Consider the following 19204-nt stretch of genomic DNA (forward strand, 5'->3'; position numbering starts at 1 on the left):
GAGTGAAGTAAGCCAGAAAGATAAAGACCATTACAGTATACTAACGCATATATATGGAATTTAGAAAGATGGTAACGATAACCCTATACGCAAAACAGAAAAAGAGACACAGATGTACAGAACAGACTTTTGGACTCTGTGGGAGAAGGCGAGGGTGGGATGTTTTGAGAGAACAGCATAGAAACATGTATATTATCTAGGGTGAAACAGATCACCAGCCCAGGTTGGATGCATGAGATAAGTGCTCAGGGCTGGTGCACTGGGAAGACCCAGAGGGATGGGGTGGGGAGGGAGGTGGGAGGGGGGATCGGGATGGGGAATACATGTAAATCCATGGCTCATTCATGTCAATGTATGGCAAAAACCACTACAATATTGTAAACTAATTAGCCTCCAACTAATAAAAATAAATGGAAAAAAAAAACTCAAAAAAAAAATAAAGTAATCTGCAAATTCAATCAAATTTCAATAAAAATTTTAGCAGCTTGTTTTGGGGAACTTGACTAAAAGGATACTATAAAAATAAAAATTGACAAAAGTTAATTCTATCAAAGTAGAACAAAAAGATTCAGCTATTTAGACATATTACAAAGTTATATTAAGACAATGTTACACTGGGAAAGGAACTGACATCAAAAACAGAACAGAGAGCCCCAAGTTTCACGTTTATGACAAATTGGTATGCAGTGAAACGGGTGAAAAATGGATTTAACAGATGGTATCAGAAAAACTTACAATTCTACTCTGCATGCCCAGCAGATATTCATACTCACAAGACTCAAAAGGATATAATTTGGTACTAAGGTCACTTAGCTTGCTGGAAAGGGCATAGTACAATAAACCTGGCATTACCTTAGGCGAGCCTCACATGCCACAGGAACCACTATGGTATAAAAATTCCTGAGGGTGGGTTCCTCATCTCCCGGAGGAGGAACAAGCTTGGTTATCAGATGTATCTTACTCAGAGAAATTTCAAAGCCTGTGCTTTTTACAACCAAATGTATGCTGCTGGATAAACAGCTGGCATTCCTTATGTATCTTAACCCACAATTTCAAGGAAACAGTGCTAATAAAGTAAATCCAAGATAATTTTCCTCTAGAGAGAGAAAGTGGTTTTGTTAATAACCCTTTTAGTGATTAGCTGGAGAATAAGTTGAATTCATATCTCATACTATATCCAATAGTTTTGGATCCTGGAACGATAAGCCAGGCTGACATCCGCTCCTGAGATATATTATATTACATTCCTTGATTATATTCTTCGCAGCTGAAGATGGAGAAGCTCTATACAGTGAGCAAAAACAAGACCATGAGCTGACTGTGTCTCAAATCATGAACTCCTTATTGCAAAATTCATACTTAAATTGAAGAAAGTAGGGAAAACCACTAGACCATTCAGGTATGACCTAAATCAAATCCCTTATGATTATACAATGGAAGTGACAAATAGATTCAAGGGATTAGATCTGATAGACAAAGTGCCTGAAGAACTATGGACAGAGGTTCATGACACCATACAGGAGGCAGTGATCAAGACCATCCCGAGAGAAAGAAATGCAAAAAGGCAACATGGTTGTCTGAGGAGGCCTTACAAATCGCTGAGAAAAGAAGAGAATTAAAAGGCAAAGGAGAAAAGGAAAGGTATAACTATCTGAATGCAGAGTTCCAAAGAATAGCAAGGAGCGATAAGAAAGTCTTCCTCAGTGATCAATGCAAAGAAATAGAGGAAAACAATAGAAAGGGAAAGAATAGAGATCTCTTCAAGAAAATTAGAAACACCAAGGGAAAACTTCATGCAAAGATGAACACAATAAAGGACTGAAGTGGTATGAACTTAACAGAAGCAGAAGATAATAAGAAGAGGTGGCAAGAATACACAGAAGAACTATACAAAAAAGACCTTCATAACCCAGATAACCACGATGGTCTGATCACTCACCTACAGCCAGACATCCTAGAATGAGAAGTCAAACGGGCCTTAGGAAGCATCACTATGAACAAAGCTAGTGGAGGTGATGGTATTCCAGTTGAGCCATTTCAAATCCTCTAAGATGATGCTGTGAAAGTCCTGCACTCAATATGCCAGCAAATTTGGAAAACTCAGCAGTGGCCACAGGACTGGAAAAGGTCAGTTTTCATTCCAACCCCAAAGAAAGGCAATGCCAAAGAATGCTCAAACTACGACACAACTGCACTCATCTCACATGCTAGCAAAATAATGCTCAAAATTCTCCAAGTCAGGCTTCAACAGTACATGAACCGTGAACTCCCAGATGTTCAAGCTGGATTTAGAAAAGGCAGGGGAAGCAGAGATCAAATTGCCAACATCTGCTGGATCAACAAAAAAGCGAGAGTTCCAGAAGAACATCTACTTCTGCTTTACTGACTATGCCAAAGCCTTTGAGTATGTGGATCACAACAAACTGTGGAAAACTCTGAGAAATGGGAATACCAGACCACCTTACCTGCCTCCTGAGAAATCTCTATGCAGGTCAAGAAGCAACAGTTAGAACCGGACATGGAACAACACACTGGTTCAAAGTTGGGAAACGAGTACGTCAAGGCTGTATATTGTCACCCTGCTTATTTAATTTAAATAGAGTACATCATGCAAAATGCTGGGCTGGATGAAGCACAAGTTGGAATCAAGATTGCTGGGAGAAATATCAATACCCTCAGATACACAGATGACACCACCCTTATGGCAGAAAGCAAAGAACTAAAGAGCCTCTTGATGAAAGTGAAAGAGGAAAGCGGAGAGCTGGCTTAAAACTCAACATTGAGAAAACTTAAGATCATGGCATCCGGCCCCATAACTTCATGGCAAATAGATGAGGAAACAATGAAAATAGTGACACTTTAATTTTTTCGGCTCCAAAATCACTGCAGATGGTGACTGCAGCCATGAAATTAAAAGACGCTTGCTCCTTGGAAGGAAAGTCATGACCAACCTAGACAGCATATTAAAAAGCAGAGACATTACTTTGCCAACAAAAGTCCATCTAGTAAAAGCTGTGGTTTTTCAAGCAGTCAAGTACGGATGCGAGAGTTGGACCGTAAAGAAAGCTGAGCGCCAAAGAATTGATGCTTTTGAACTGTGGTGTTGGAGAAGACTCTTGAAAGTCCCTTGGACTGCAAGGAGATCAAACTAATCAATCCTGAAGGAAATCAGTCCTGAATATTCATTGGAAGGACTGATGCTGAAGCTCCAGTACTTTGGCCACCTGATGTAAGGAGCCAACTCATTGAAAAAGACCCTGATGCTGGGAAAGATTGAAGGCAAGAGGAGATGGGGATGACAGAGGATGTGATGATTGGCTGGCATCACCGACTTGATGGACATGAGTTTTGAGCAAGCTCTGGGAGTTGGTGATGGACAACCCTGGCATGCTGCAGTCCATGGGCTCACAAAGAGTTGGCAACAACTGAGTGACTGAATGGACTGACTGAATGGACAATGGACTGACTGACACTGATTATAACCAAAACTAAACCCCAGTTAAATTAAATGTAAATATAAAACTATAACACTGATAGAACAAGATCTAAAGAATATAACAACTGGAAGCAAAATTTCTATTCCGTCAATGACACCAAAGACAAGAATTAATAAATGATAAGCCCAAGTTATTTCTAACATCTGCAACTAACAAGGAAACATTACCTAGAATATATAAAGAATCTCTTGCACTATAATCAACAAGAAAGAGAAAAATCAATAGAAAAATGGGCATATTATAAGTACAAGCCATCCACTCTCTATAAGTATAGGCAATCCATAGAATAGAAAACCAGAATGACTAAAAAGTATATGCTCAGGGCTTCCCTCATGGCTTAGTGGTAAAGAATCCACTTGTCAACACAGGAGACACATGTTTGATCCCTGGTCCAGGAAGATCCCACATGCCATGGTACAGCTGGGCCCACGCACCACAACTACTGAGCCTGTGCTCTAGAGCCTGTGAGCCACAACTACCGAGTCCACATGCCACAACTACTGAAGCTTGCTTGCCTAGACCCCATGCTTCACAACATGAGAAACCAGCACAATGAGAAGCCAGTGCATCACAACTAGAGAGTAGCCCCCAATTGCCACAACCAGAGAAAGTCTGCACACAGCAATGAAGACCCAGTGCAGTCATTAAAAAAAAAGTGTATGTGTGGGCTTATTAGTAATCAGATAATGCAGATTAAGACAATATACAATTTCATACACAGCAGATTATAAGAAATCAGAAAATATCAAATGCTGCTGAAGATGTAGAGGAAATGATATTCTCGTGTCTTGCTGGTGTAAGTGCAAACTGTACAACTATTCATGAGAACAATCCATCATTACTAACTGAAATTAAATATGTATATACTCAAAACACCAGCCATTCTACTCTAGGACATATATACCAAAGAAATTACAGGTAGAGTCATAAGAAGAAATGTACAAGTTTGTAGAAGTGTGAACAGCTGGAAACAACCTGAGTATCTATGACTAGAGGAAAAGATAAGCTATAGTATGTGACTATAACAGAATAATGTGTGTCAGAAGCATGTTATACACAGTAAGATGAATAGTTCCTAAAATCCTAATGTTTATGAAAGTTAGAAATGAGTTTTATACCATATCACTTATATAAAATTGAAAAGCTATACAAAAGAAATGTTAAAAAAAAAAAAAAAAAAAGAAATGTTATCATACAGTTTTTTAAAGAAATATGTGAAAAATTTAGAAGATGGCTTGGAAGGATAAACATTAAATACAGAAGAGAGTGGAGAATATGGAATTGCAGGCAGCAGATGAAGAAAACTATTAGGGTAAAATGAAGCAGAACAAAACTACAGATTTTCTAGACCAATGATACTGGTGTCATTAATAAAGAGTATAATCAATAACTGAGTCAATTCTGAGCACATGAAATTCTTAAAAAACAAGACAATTTATATGAGGACAGAAACACCGTTAGGTTAGAATACTTAAAACATTACTTCTCTATTCATAGGGCATAATATAGTAAGTACCCCAGAAGATTCAAGACTTAGCTGTCTTAACCTAAAAGAAACAGTTCCTTCTCCCAAATGAGATAACCTACATAAAAACAACATATAATATCAAAGGACACTTCAAGGCAATGCTTAAAAAACAAAATTTCTTTGTGTTGAATAAATATTCCACTTTGTGTTGAATAAATATTTTTCTAGGCTGTTCAGGTATTCAGCAAAATAATTTAAAATTACATTTTGGGCAAAGTTATAAGTACTAGTGAACTAATTTCAATTTTTAATTATGTGTGAATATGAAATTGAGATTGATATAAATACCTTGTGCCATTTTAACAGGATGTGGGAAGTTTAAATAAGCATGGAAGAAATTACAAAATATATAGCTGCCATAATCTCTTTTGATTTATAGTTTTAAAAAAAGCACTCTTATGTGAGGTAGATTATAGCAGCTATCGCCAATGTTATCAATGAGGAAACTGAAAAATAATCTTACAATAAGTATATCTCACAGTAAGTAGTTGTCCAGACTAGAATCTAGGTCTCCCAAAACCTAGATCTGAGGTCTTATTTTAAAACATTATTGACTGGAGATGTATCAATACATTTTTTAGAGAGTGATATAATCAGCTCAGCATCACTGTGCAAAGTTGTTAGAGCTTAAAATTGACCAAGGGCTCATTATACAACTTATGATTGTCATTATCATTCCCATTTTGCCCTGTTGGGTTTTTGTTCCAACCTTGTGTATATTTTAAATGCAAGTTTATTTAATAAAATTTTCAAAAATGATGCATCATGAAATTTTGAGGAAGAAGCATTTTTCAGTGAATTTTACGCAGGTACTTTCTCTGATTGTGTAAGGGACATATAGTGTCTCAGAAGATGATAGTTCTTCAGAATACAGTTCTGCTTCAGATGAAAAAAAAACAACAACAAAAAATAAAAGACGAAAAAACCTTAGTGATGGATTCTGATACGGAAAGTGAAAATGACACTCACTGGGCTGGAGACTTACAGGTGTGTCAGGTATAACTACTGAGCGTAATAACCCAAAGAGTGGTAGTGAAATAACAGAATTAACTTTTGGGTGGCCGAAATAAAAACTGCTAGCCATGGGCGTTAGTTCCTTCAAAAATTCCCCAGTCAATAATGAGTTGACTCATCTTCAAGGTAATTTTTACATAAGTGTAAATTCAATATTTTCTTTAATCACAAGTAAATAGAAAAGACACATGGATCTGCAGTAGCCAATATATACAATGATGTGAAGAAAAACAGACTTACATTAATTGCAATCCTGTAAAAACCGTTAACAGTTTGTCTTCAAAAAATGTCAATCAAGTTTAATATATTTTTATTTGTCCAATAAAATAACTTCACAATCTATTAAAAATAAAATGTTAACAGCATTTAATATTTGTTCTTTTATCTATTAAAGAAAGCACAGATAAAGGACATCAGTATTCAAGTAAATATATGACACACTGATAGACTAAATCAAATACCTAAATAAAATGTTAACACATGAAAATTTATAAAGCTTACCTTTTTCCTTTCTATACTGATAAATTACAATCAGAAAAAAATTTAAATGAAACCTGTTTTATTTTTGTAACTTGTGATTACTGTATTTAAAATGTTTTTTTCAGTTTGTAATTTCTACAAAGCAGCAGTCCTTAAATAAATTTCTAAAAATAACAATATTGAAACCTAAAACTGTCATGATAAGAAAGGTTATAAAATTTTTCTGCTTATTCCTAAATTTCTTTTCTAGATTCTTATTAGAAAAAGAATTTTTAGACACAAATAATATACATAAAATGCATGCTGCAATTTAGCATTCTTAACAAAAAAAAAAAAACCAAAACAAAAATACCATAAGAAAAGTCAAATTGTTTTTGTCATTTATTTTGTGCTATACTCTTCTCCCTATACATCTTTAATAGCAATCATAAAGACCCCTTTTCTAATCTAAATAGCACCAACTCAAAATTTCACCTCTACTTGCATTCAATTTAGATGTCTCAACATCAAATTTAATAATTTGTTTTATAAAAAATTTGTTTCAAGAACAAAATTTCCATAAATGACTTTCTAATTAACAAAGCAAAGCAGAACCTCTAAATGTTGAATACAAATGGAAAATAGTATATAAGTAACTTGAAGATTTGAAGAACTAGGTGTTAGAAAAATATGTCTAGATAACAATTTTACTATTTTGTTACTTTTTTCTGCATGGGGTCAACATTGTATTTTAAATGATACATTACTTACTGTATTATCACAAAAGAGAGGTTCCCAAGAAGTCTTTAGTAAAATTCTATGTTGATTATACATATACTTGGTTCCTAATGTTTTAGTTTGAACTATTTCAGAATTACTTAGTTGTTGAACATAAACTCTATAAGAAGAAAAAGATCAAAGTATTCATCAAATAATTTTAAGTTTTCAACAATATCTGTAATGTATTTCCATACTCTGTATAACTGATATTGTTTTTGTAGTATGATAATAGCAAGTATATGAATTTTCCAATTTTGTGGGGAAATATTCAGTGTACTGAAATTTAACTGTACCTAAAATCATTCCTAAACAAGTCAAATAATATTATCATACTCTAAATGGCAATTCAGCATTTTATTTATAGTCTCAGTAGTAAAAACTGAACCTAAAAGAAATATGTACCCAATGTAATACACTCTCAATGTTTACAGAACAGTCTGAATATGGAATTAAAAAAATAATTTTAATAGGTAGAAGCAGAGAATCTTTGAAAAGATTTAAAATCATTACTGCTAGAATTGAGTTGCAAACTTAAAGAACTTGAGTCTAGGCTGGAGAAAAACAAAGTAAATCTTACAGATTAAGAGTTCTGATTCACCCAGGATGAAAACTAGTCATACATATAAAAAGTCATATGACCCTCTGAAGAAAAGGAAGCAATCTGTAAGAAAGATAAATTATAGCCTTTTTACTAGCAAGGAAAACTATTCGGGCTAACTATCACCCCAGAACCATTTCCTTTACAATGCTTTTAGCAACCTTTCTAAGATAAAATTTTCAAAAATACAATAAAACATAATAGCATTAATTGTTGGGTGAAAATATTTTACTACTGCCTAAAGCAAACCCAATACTGGATGTAATACACATCAGAAAATTTTTACTATTCAGTTTAATTAAAGTTGTAGAAAAATTAGCCTGTTCTCATACACTGTCACTCAATTTCTGAGGATTCCAAGTCAATTAAACTAGAATTTTAAAATGTATTAGTGATCCCTACTGTAGCAAAGTGTGTATTCTACAGTTCATCAATTTTACTCTTTCAAGAGAAACACAGGGTTCCAAATAAGATGAAAATGATAGTCTCCATAATCTTATAACCTAAGCTAAACAAATATCCTCATGGTCCAATAACTCATAAAACGTAACCAGGTCACTAGACCAACATACTAGTGTACAACTTTAATAATTTCTAGCAGCAAAACACCTTAAATAGTCATTAACAAATGTTTTCATTGGATTGTAGATTAATTTCTTTGTAAGAAGAAATTTTTAAGAAGTACTCTATAGTTCAACTTCAGGCAAATATGAAAGTTATCAAAGATCTTGTTTATCTCCATTTTTCCCAGTGGAATCAGATGCAACTGGAACCTTATTAGTTTCAACAAAAACAGATTCAAAGGCAGCTTCCTGTTCATCCAAAGAATCAGCAGCTGTGGCTCCTTTAATTAGTGTTGTATTGGTAAAAGACTGTTGCTGCTTGGAAATTTTACTGGATTCCACTGTTTTTCTACCTCTTCTTTTACCAAGAATTTTGACATAATTAGCAGGTATAAGTCCTGTTGTTTGACCATCAAGACTGGCCAGAAGCCAACCACGCACTCTGGGTTGTTGCTCTGATGGAAGAAAAGACAGCCTTGTAATTATAATACACTTTGAGGGTCCAACAGAATATTGATAGTAAAATGTTAAAATCTTTGTTATACTTACATATTATAGTATACTCATAAATAAATAGTGCACATGAATATTTAAAATCAAGATGAGTAGGCTCAATTCTAGGATCCCTTCTTATAACATTTTTAATTTTGTATTTATGAACATTTTTTTCAGCCTTGAAAAACATAAAGTTTATGTCAGTTGGTGCATTCATAGAGAAAAAAAAAATTCAGTTCTCTCAAAAGCTGAAAATTAACATCAATGTCTTTCATATTTTAAATTGAAATTTAAGGAATGAGTATCTCACTACTTCTTGATAAGTTAGAATGAGTACAGAAAATAGATAGGTTCATTTATGTAAGCCAGCTGTCTTTATATATTTTTGGCTGAAATTAAAAAAAATCCATTCTATGTGATTGCGATTCACAATCCTGAAGGACAATGAATGTTAATTTTAATCCAAGGTGGGCAAAAATTGAAGACCTCAGTTACCTACAGCCATGTAACAAAAAGTTAATACTCTAAGCTTAACGTAGAAAAAATTATTTAAATAATCCCACCTATATAAAAAAAAATTTATTGAAGTATAGTTGCTTTACAGTGTTGTGCTATTTTTATTTACATCTTTAAAAAGCTGTTTAATTGTTAAGTTTTAGTTCAAAACTGTAATTCCGGCACAATATGACATTTTCATGTTTCTCTATAATAAAAAGGAAAAAAAGTTAAATTAACCATGTCTGTGACTGATTTTGTTCTAAATGCCCTAACATGTTAGCAATGAAGAAAGTAAAGAAGCAAAGTCAAAGTGTTAAAAGGCACTATTAGTTGAAGAATAATCTGAGATATAAAATTTTTCTGGAATATTATAATTTAAATGAAAAGAATCCACATTTGATCTTCTTTACTTTTTATTTAATTTATTAAAACTAATTATCTGTACTTCCCTATAACAATAAATCTTAAAAAGAAAGAATTCTTTTGAAATCTAAGTAAATCACTATTTTGACTGGACGAAAAACATGAATATAATACCTAACAGCCAGAATTTTTCTTACATTATTTTTCTTACATAATTTTTCTTTACATTATTTAAAATTTTTTTCTCAGAAGCCTAGGTTTTGTGTGTGAAGAGATGAGACAGAGATTTAGCTAATTTGATCCAAGATTTTCAACTAGTTACCCAATTAAACTAAGGATTGAACACTGAAGATATTTCTCCCTTGTGTAAAGAGTGACTAACACCAATAAAATGGCAGTTTCCATTAATAAAGCACATGGAAAGCAGCCAAAGTGATTAAAATACAGGTTCTGAAGTCAGATAAACCTAGGTTCATAGTCCCATCTCTATTACATCTTAGGTAACACTGGACAACTCACTCATTCTGAGTTTCAGTTTTCTCATATGTAAGCCAGGAACAGAATAATAACAGTACTTATATCCCAGCATTATTATAAGGTTTAAATGAAATATGTACAGTGTCTAGCACATTATATTTTTTTCTTTTTTTGACCGTTCTGCAGTTAGCAGAATCTTAGTTCCTCAACCAGGTGTTGGACCTAGGCTCTAGGCAGTTGAAAGTACTGAGTCCTAACCACTGGACAGCCAGGGAATTTTCCCTAGTACCTACGAAGCAGTCTATAAGTGACCATTCTTATTATTGTTACTAGTATCTTTACCAACAAAATGTGACTTTTCATAGCAAAACTGAATCCCTATAAATACACACAAACAAAAAAATCTTTTTTTTTTTTTTGGTAAATCTACAAAAATTCTGATCGTCGTTACTGGGGAAAAGTGGAGGAAAAGGCCATTTTGTTTGGAGCCATTAAAAACTATTAGCAACATGGTCTGAAAATTAACCTGAATGTCTATAAATTTCTTGCTGAGGTTCTTTAATACTTCATGACAGTAATTCCTAAATATTCATGTTGAAGTCTCTACGGTAAACATGATTCAAGTAAAAAAGTAATACTAGTCTCAGGAACAAAAGACTAACAGGGATGTTTTAGATGATGCCAGGCAATTACTTTGGCTTATTAGACTCATTACATTTAGTGCTCACCTCATGTTTTTGGGTTGGTAATTAACTTGGATTTCAAATGTTTTAAGTTTAGAAGAGATCATATAAACAAAATCTTCCCTTATCTCAGTGAAATATTGGAACAACTTTGCTGGAACATTTCTCTCCCACTCCCCCAGGTTTGAAAGGTTTACACGGACAAAAAGAAATTCTAGTAACTACCTCTGACTTAACTAACAGTGACCGAGATCCTTTTTGTCCCCCACTATCCTTTAATGCAGTTTTCAATACATTTACAAATTCTAAAAGTGCACAGATAATTCCCATTTATTCATGTTTTCTTACCTTTGAGAGCTAAGTTCAGCATATCACCAGCACGGAAAGAAATTTCTTCTTCAGATACAGCAACAAAATCATATTCTGCTCTAGCAACTACATGGTCGTCCTCACCACTTGCCCAGTTGGTATTGTCTATAAACCAAATTAAGATTAGGTTAATAGAACTTAAAAAAAAAAAGATATTCCAGTGGCAATGTTTTGCAAACTATATAAACTTATTTGCCAAAAGAAAAGCTATCCCGCAAAGTAATTTCCATAATTAACACTATGTAAGATCAACAACATGTTTATTATAATAGCTTTTATAAACTTTTTCCTTTTCTTTAAGCTCCAAATTCCAGCTTCCTTATTTTGAGCCAGGGGTCGGCAGTTTTTTTTTATAGAGTAAAATAATTTTGACAGGAAATATTTTAAGCTTTGCAGGCCATGAGGCAAAACTGAATGTGTCGTGTAGTTTCTTATATAATGACAGAAAAAATTTTTCCATAAATTTTATGAAAAATTTAAAATATAGTAACAATTGAGTTTTTTTTTTGTAATATAGGTCTATTGTAAAGAATGGAATCTTTTTGGGGTAGGATAATATTTCACTTAATTTGGGGTTCAAAGAATATTTTCTATCATCTGTTATCAACTGCAAATATACATCCGTTGACACTAAATTGTAATGAGATTTAAGGTATCTCATTTGGAAAATGTTTTTTCGCAAAGACATGTATTGCCAAATTCTAATACCAACCCACTGAACATGTGATTTTACTGAGCATATTCATCCTAAGAGGGTGAATAGCATAGAATTGTTAAATTCTCTTGATATTAACCTTTGAACATGTCATTTCATTAGAAACTAATCACTTTCAAATGAAGATTAAATGGAAGCTCTTCAATGGCAGTTAAATGGGTTCTGAAATATGGACATTTCCTCCACACTTGCATGGAGGTCCAAAAACACTTCTGAATTGTAGAATGACCTAGAAAAGTATAACTGCTGCAAATTTATGTGGGAATGGAAATCTTGTTTCACTAGCTTTTGACAACCTATGAGCTATAAAAGCAGTGTGACATTACTTGTGATTCAAACAATATTAGTTGTTGTCAAAGTAACTTTCAGTTCAGTTCAGTAGCTCAGTCGTGTCTGACTCCTTGCGACTCCATGAAATGCAGCACACCAGGCCTCCCTGTCCATCACCAACTCCCGGAGTTTACTCAAATTCATGCCCATCAAGTCAGTGATGCCATCCAGCCATCTCATCCTCTGTCATCCCCTTCTTCTCCTGCCCCCAATCCCTCCCAGGATCAGGGTCTTTTCCAGTGAGTCAACTCTTTGCGTGAGGTGGCCAAAGTACTGGAGTCAGCATCAGTCCTTCCAATGAACACCCAGGACTGATCTCCTTCAGGATGGACTGGTTGGATCTCCTTGCAGTCCAAGGGACTCTCAAGAGTCTTCTCCAACACCACAGTTCAAAAGCATCAATTTTTCGGTGCTCAGCTTTCTTCACAGTCCAACTCTCACGTCCATACATTACCACTGGAAAAACCATAGCCTTGACCAGACGGACCTTTGTTGGCAAGGTAATGTCTCTGCTTTTTAATATGCTATCTAGGTTGGTCATAACTTTCCTTCTAAGGAGTAAGCATCTTTTAATTTCATGGCTGCAGTCACCATCTGCAGTGATTTTGGAGCCCCCCAAAATAAAGTCTGACACTGTTTCCACTGTCTCCCCATCTATTTCCCACGAGGTGATGAGACCAGATGCCATGATCTTAGTTTTCTGAATGTTAAGCTTTAAGCCAACTTTTTCACTCTCCTCTTTCACTTTCATCAAGAGGCTTTTTAGTTCCTCTTCACTTTCCGCCCGTAAGGGTGGTGTCATCTGCATATCTGAGGTTATTGATATTTCTCCCAGCAATCTTGATTCCAGCTTGTGCTTCTTCCATCCCAGCGTTTCTCATGATGTACTCTGCATATAAGTTAAATAAGCAGAGTGACAATACACAGTCTTGACGTACTCCTTTTCCTATTTGGAACCAGTCTGTTGTTCCATGTCCAGTTCTAACTGTTGCTTCCTGACCTGCATACAGGTTTCTCAAGAGGTGGGTCAGGTGGTCTGGTATTCCCATCTCTTTCAGAATTTTCCACAGTTTATTGTGATCCACACAGTCGAAGGCTTTGGCATAGTCAATAAAGCAGAAATAGATGTTTTTCTGGAACTCTCTTGCTTTTTCGATGATCCAGCGGATATTGGCAATTTGATCTGTGGTTCCTCCTTTACTCCAATGCTATTTTGCCTTACAGTTTTAGGTTGAACTCATTAAGATTACCAAGTCTGCAGCAAAGACTGATTTCCAAAGCCACTTAGTGTTTTCTAACAGTGGCTCATGGTGATTCTTGTTTTTCAGAAAAATTTCAATCTTGGCCTTGATCCTCCCAAAACAGTAATAAAACTTAACCACTGACTGCTCAGTCATCTCACTGCTGTATGGTAGGGCAAGTCAGGATCTTCAGCTTCTTCTCCTGATAAAAATTCACAGAACTGACAACAGTTATGTCCACGAGTGACTGAAGTTCATCTTTGACATTACTAGTTCAATAACATATGATAAATTCAAATATTTTATGCAATGTACCTGCTGATAAAGAATATTATGCATAACTATAGGCTTTAAAAACTATATTTTCAAAATTCTGTAAATTTTGTCCTGCCCAGTCTTCTGTTACACACAAATTTTTACCATTAGTTATAACACATCTCTGTAGATGTAACTTCAAGTTGGGCTGGATTAGCGTGTTTTCCAACTGCTTTGAAAATACTCATCTGTAGTTGTTCCCAGCAGTCTGTTCACAGAGGCAACATCTTCAATCACTTCAAATTCAACAGGACTCTTCCAATAAACTACTGAACAGTATCAACATCTACTGGGTCCTCATGAGCCAAGTAAATCCATTCAAGCCAAGTAAATCCATTTGCCTAGTTTTAAAATGACTATTGCTGTTGTTTTAAACACTCTTTCAGAAACTGTTCTCCCTGAAATGTTAATAGTCTCAAACAAGTTTACTTCTTCTGAACATATTTCCTTGGCTATTGCAATAACCAATAGTAAACAGATTTCCTTGCTGATCTGACAAAGAAGTCTCTCAGAATCTTACTTTGGTTGCAGGCTTATTTTTTTCTTTGTTTGCTCCTTCTCCCCCACCCTGTTTTCAGGTGAGGGAATTCTGCTCTGATGGAATATTTCATTTTCAATTTTCTAATTTTTCTGACTGTTGACTTTCAGTTGGGAATAGCCTGGGAATGGTGATGTATATTGTATCACTTTAACATAGCTATGTTGTCACTGCATAACAAATGCAACGCTTTGCCACCTAATTCAATACTAGAATAATCCAGACAATAGTGCGCCTTCAAAGTGTGACATTCAAAGTATACTTCACTGTTCTTTTCTCATGAGGCATGTCTGCACTCATAATAAAAAATATGTACTGCAGTATAACAACACATGCTGCACTCAATACATTGTCAAGTTATAATACTGAGATATGCAGTGTGTAGAACAAGTGCAAGGCAACACGAGTGCCAACAAAGACAGGGTCTCTGTCATAAACTACTCCACTCTGGTCTTTCAGTACATAAGCAGCCATAATAAAATGCACATGAATGAATGTGGCTGTGTTCTAATAAAACTTTACTAATGAACACATGCTCCCTCTCTGGCCTCAGATTAAAAAATCACCTCTCCCTTCCACCTGTCTTGGATCGTATCCTCTCCTACTCTCTTAGAGGAGGCTTCATCTTTTGACTCCTCTCCATGGAAATTAAGATCTTCCGTTACTAGGTTCCAATATAACTTCTCAGCCTTACTTCACAGTATCCTTTATCCAATATTACAGGACAGTTGATGAACAACTCTTATAGTTCCTGCCTATATACTTTTGTTCAAGCTATTCCATCTGCTTCAGTCTTGTGTTTTTTCTACACAACTGATGGAACATTACTTGTCTTTCCAAAATCTAACTTAGATACTACTACTTTCTAGATTCGAATAATCAAAAAATGTCAGCTTCAATTCTAAACTGAGATAATATTCTGTACCAGTTGACAGAGTAGGAGCTTAACAGTCAAAGATGCCTCATTTTGTTTTTGGTTCTGGCTTATTAAAGATGTGACCCTGAGGAAGTGACTTCTTTGAACTTCAGTTTTATCACTTGTAAAATGAAGATAATTCCTCTTAGGATTGTTGTAAGAATTATTATTATTTTTTAAGAATAGCAAACTTTATTGTTTAAAGAGAAAAGGCAATGCTGTGCATGATGTTGTAAGCATTAAATGAGTAAAATACACAAAATACTTAGCACAGTGTCTTGCATATAAAAAGGCTCAATAAGTCTTATGTTTCTCCCCAACTGTCATACTCCTTACACTCTTTACCCCTCACTACAATTACCTATATGTGTCTCACCTACCTCTCTCTCAGTAAGTTTTAAAAAGGATAAGGGATTTATTCCCTATGTTATCTCTGTATCATCTACAGCATCAAGTTTAGTACTTTGTTTACAGTAGTTAAGTAATGTGTGTGTTAAACTGAACTAACAAAGAATAAATCAACAAGTCTGTTTTTGCTATATGTTCCTCTTCTAGTTTTAAAGTTCTTAACTGAAAAAAATAACTCAATCAAAAGATTAAATACAAATGAATATAAAAAAGCTAATTTAACTAATCTATTATTGAAATTTAAGACTTATATATAGTATTTTTTGTTTGATGTATACCATTTTTTAAAAGTCTTTATTGAATTTAGCATTGCTTCTGTTTGGATGTTTTAGTTTTCTGGCTGTGAGGTATGTGGGATCATAGTTCTCTGACCAGGGATTGAACCCACACCTCCACATTGGAAGGTGAAGTCTTAACTGCTGGACCACCAGGGAAGTCCTTGTTACATGGTTGTTAAACTCATTCTATTACTCTTACCTGTTACATCATCACTGTGAGTAGATAGCAGTTTCCAGATGAGGTAAGGTCCACCAAGGATAACAGCAAAGAATAAGAATATTGGCCAAGATTTTGCTGAGTTAGCAGCTCTGTCCTCAGCACTAAGGCAAGCCACAGTTCCTTCACTTTCTGCCCATAGGTCCTCATTCTCCAAGCCTCTTCTTAAACCTATCATCCACTGTAACCGTCTGTAAAGGTACCTTATAGTCCTAACTAATGCAAAAGCTGAAAAAACCTTTGTAAAGTGTATTTTTAATCGGGAAAAGTGGTTTGCTACATCCAATACAGCCCTGAAACTGTTATAGACAGCTGAAAAAGTGGCATCCATCATCATGCTGACAGAGGCAAATGCATGCACAATACTTTCAATGGACTGAAATGCACCTCTGCTGCTCTCTTCAGCTTGCTGAACAAATCTACTAGGTGGAAGATCATCTAAACGAAGGCGGTTATAGCCCAGCCCATTATATCCATAACTATAAGGGCTATAGCTTCCATAAAATGAATTTCCATAGGCACCATATCCAGAAGAAAATGAACTGTAAGCAGGTCTGAAAGTATTCAAATTACTGCTTCCTGTCTGCTGTGATGGCCTTGGAAGAATGGGTGGTGGCACTCTGGTAAGTGTTGGTTGTCCAGGTCTTGTCAACAAAGTAGGACCCAAATCAGCAGATCTAAAACCGAAAAAGATTCAAAATTGTAATTTAAGCACACAATAAATTAATTCAAACTAACTACTAAACTTTCTATATAAACAACATTATGATTCTATTAAATCTAGTAAATAGGTTCTACTAAAGATTTTTAAGAGTAAGGAATAACCTCTAATATCCAAATGCTTAGAATCTGTGTTAAGAAAAAAATGGGTAAGATAAAGTGGCTGACTAAACTCTTTTTCTTGTTTACTTGCGCTTGCGTTAGTAGTAGTATCTTCAACCTGGGGTTTCTTTTAAAGACATACGTTCATTTTCTCAGAGTTAGTTACAACTTGGTATCTATCCATCCTTACACCTAAAATTAGTTACTGTAGTTTTATAATAGTTCTTAATATCCAATAAAACAAGTCTTCCCACAATATTCTTCATCTTCAGCAGTGTCTTGGCTATCTGACCCATTGAATATACAGATATATTTTAGAATCAGAGCTTGAAGTACTATACTGCTCTCCCTGCAAAAGCCCTATTGAGATTCTGATTTGGGATTACACTAAATTCATAGATTAATTTGAGGTAGTCAACATCTCCAAAATACTGAGTTTCAACTTAAGATTATAACATATGCTCCATTTACTTATCTCTTAAAGATTTTTCTCAACAATTTTTTAAAAAATAACTACCAAGTCTCAGTGTTTTATAGTTTACTATGTGGAGGTCTTTCTTTAAATTTACTTCAATATATTTGGGGGGTTTTGATGTTATTGTAAATGGTGTCTTTCTAAAATTTCACTTTGTTGCTGTTATATAGAAATAATTGATTAAAAAATATAGTCCTTATATCTAGCAACCTTATTTTGGATTCTTTTGTATTTTCTAGAATCTTAAGTATCTGTGGTCATATTGTATGTGAATAACAATAGGTTATTTCTTTCTTTTTTCAATTCTTACAGCTTTGATTGCTAAGATATTGCATCTAGGACTTGCAGCACAATCTTGAATAAACGGAATGACAGAAGGCATCCTAGTCGCATTCTCAGTCTCAAAGGGAAAATTTTCAAGATGGTACTGCCAATGATCATGTTTGCTGTAGGTTATAGATCTAGTAGTTCCTTTTCTAGTTTTAAGGAATGTACAGTGCAGTGGTGGTTCCAAGTGGTGGATAGTCCTGACCCGGCAATCGAACCCACATCTCTTGCATCTCCCTAACTAGCAAGTGGATTCTCTACCACTGGCACCACTTGGGAAGCCTGGTGGTTCCAATATCAAATGGCAAATTTCAACAATGCAAAAACCACAATTACTTTCGCACCAACCTAATATATACAAAATAGGTAACTAATGAGAACCTACTGTATAGCACAGGGAACTCTACTCAGTACCCTGTAATGGCCTATATGGGAAAAGAATCTAAAACAGTAGATACTTGCATATATGTATAATTGATTCACTTGGCTGTACATTTGAAACATGCCATTGTAAATCAATTATACTCCAATAAAATTTTTAAAAAATGCCAGCTGAACTAAATGATGTGTTTAGGGTCAATGTTGTTCTACATACTGGTACAAATTTCCTATCTTGTTGTGTACTGCTACTACATAGTTTGAAAAATAGCATCCAGCCCATAGATTCTCAGTAGCTACAGAACACACCTGTGGTGTCTAATCAGTTTCTAAACCCAACAAGTTCTCAATCTTGATTATTATTTTTATTCTAGAAATTCCTTTCCTTTTTTAATAGTTTCCAATTCTCTGTCAAAATTCTTCTTTTATTGCCCTCAACATATTAAACATAATTTAAAGTCTCTTTGATAACGCCAATATCTAAAGTCCCTATGAATCTTTTTTCCCTAGCTGTTTACTTAGCTAACATTTATGTTATATGATATCCTCCTGGGTCTGGCTGTTTTATTTTTCTGTGCATCAGCAATCATTATTGTAGCAATAATTCGAGATTCTGGATGATGTTCTCTTTCTCCAGATGTGTTTCATTCTAGATATTGTTTTTCTTTTTTAAAATTGAAATGTAGTTGATTTATAGTGTTTTGTTAGTTGCAGGTATACAGCAAAGTGATTCAGATATATATATATATATATATATATGTACAGTCAAAGCTATGGTTTTTCCAGTAGTCATGCATAGATGTGAGAGTTGGGCCATAAAGAAGGCTGAGCACTGAAGAATCGATGCTTTCGAACTGTGGTGCTGGAGAAGACTCTTGAAAGTCCCTTGGATAGCAAGGAGATCAAATCAGCCAATCCTA

General features: G+C 34.7%; 2 protein-coding genes across 2 annotated transcripts in view; both read right to left on the bottom strand.

Moving 5' to 3' along the window:
- SANBR (SANT and BTB domain regulator of CSR) overlaps positions 1–6375 on the bottom strand; it is a 77303-nt gene extending 70928 nt beyond the window's left edge. The window contains exon 1 of the mRNA XM_061155374.1: positions 6280–6375. The gene's annotated coding sequence lies outside the window, so the exon portion shown is untranslated. The remainder of the gene's footprint in view (positions 1–6279) is intronic.
- PEX13 (peroxisomal biogenesis factor 13) overlaps positions 6160–19204 on the bottom strand; it is a 33043-nt gene continuing 19998 nt past the window's right edge. The window contains exons 2-4 of the mRNA XM_061155382.1: positions 16265–16959; positions 11304–11429; positions 6160–8894 (exon numbers count right to left, since the gene is read on the bottom strand). Of these exons, the coding sequence (XP_061011365.1) occupies positions 8596–8894; positions 11304–11429; positions 16265–16959 (1120 nt within the window). The 3' untranslated portion in view covers positions 6160–8595. The remainder of the gene's footprint in view (positions 8895–11303; positions 11430–16264; positions 16960–19204) is intronic.

Source organism: Dama dama, chromosome 11 (assembly GCF_033118175.1).
Source record: "Dama dama isolate Ldn47 chromosome 11, ASM3311817v1, whole genome shotgun sequence".
Lineage (NCBI taxonomy): Eukaryota > Metazoa > Chordata > Mammalia > Artiodactyla > Cervidae > Dama > Dama dama.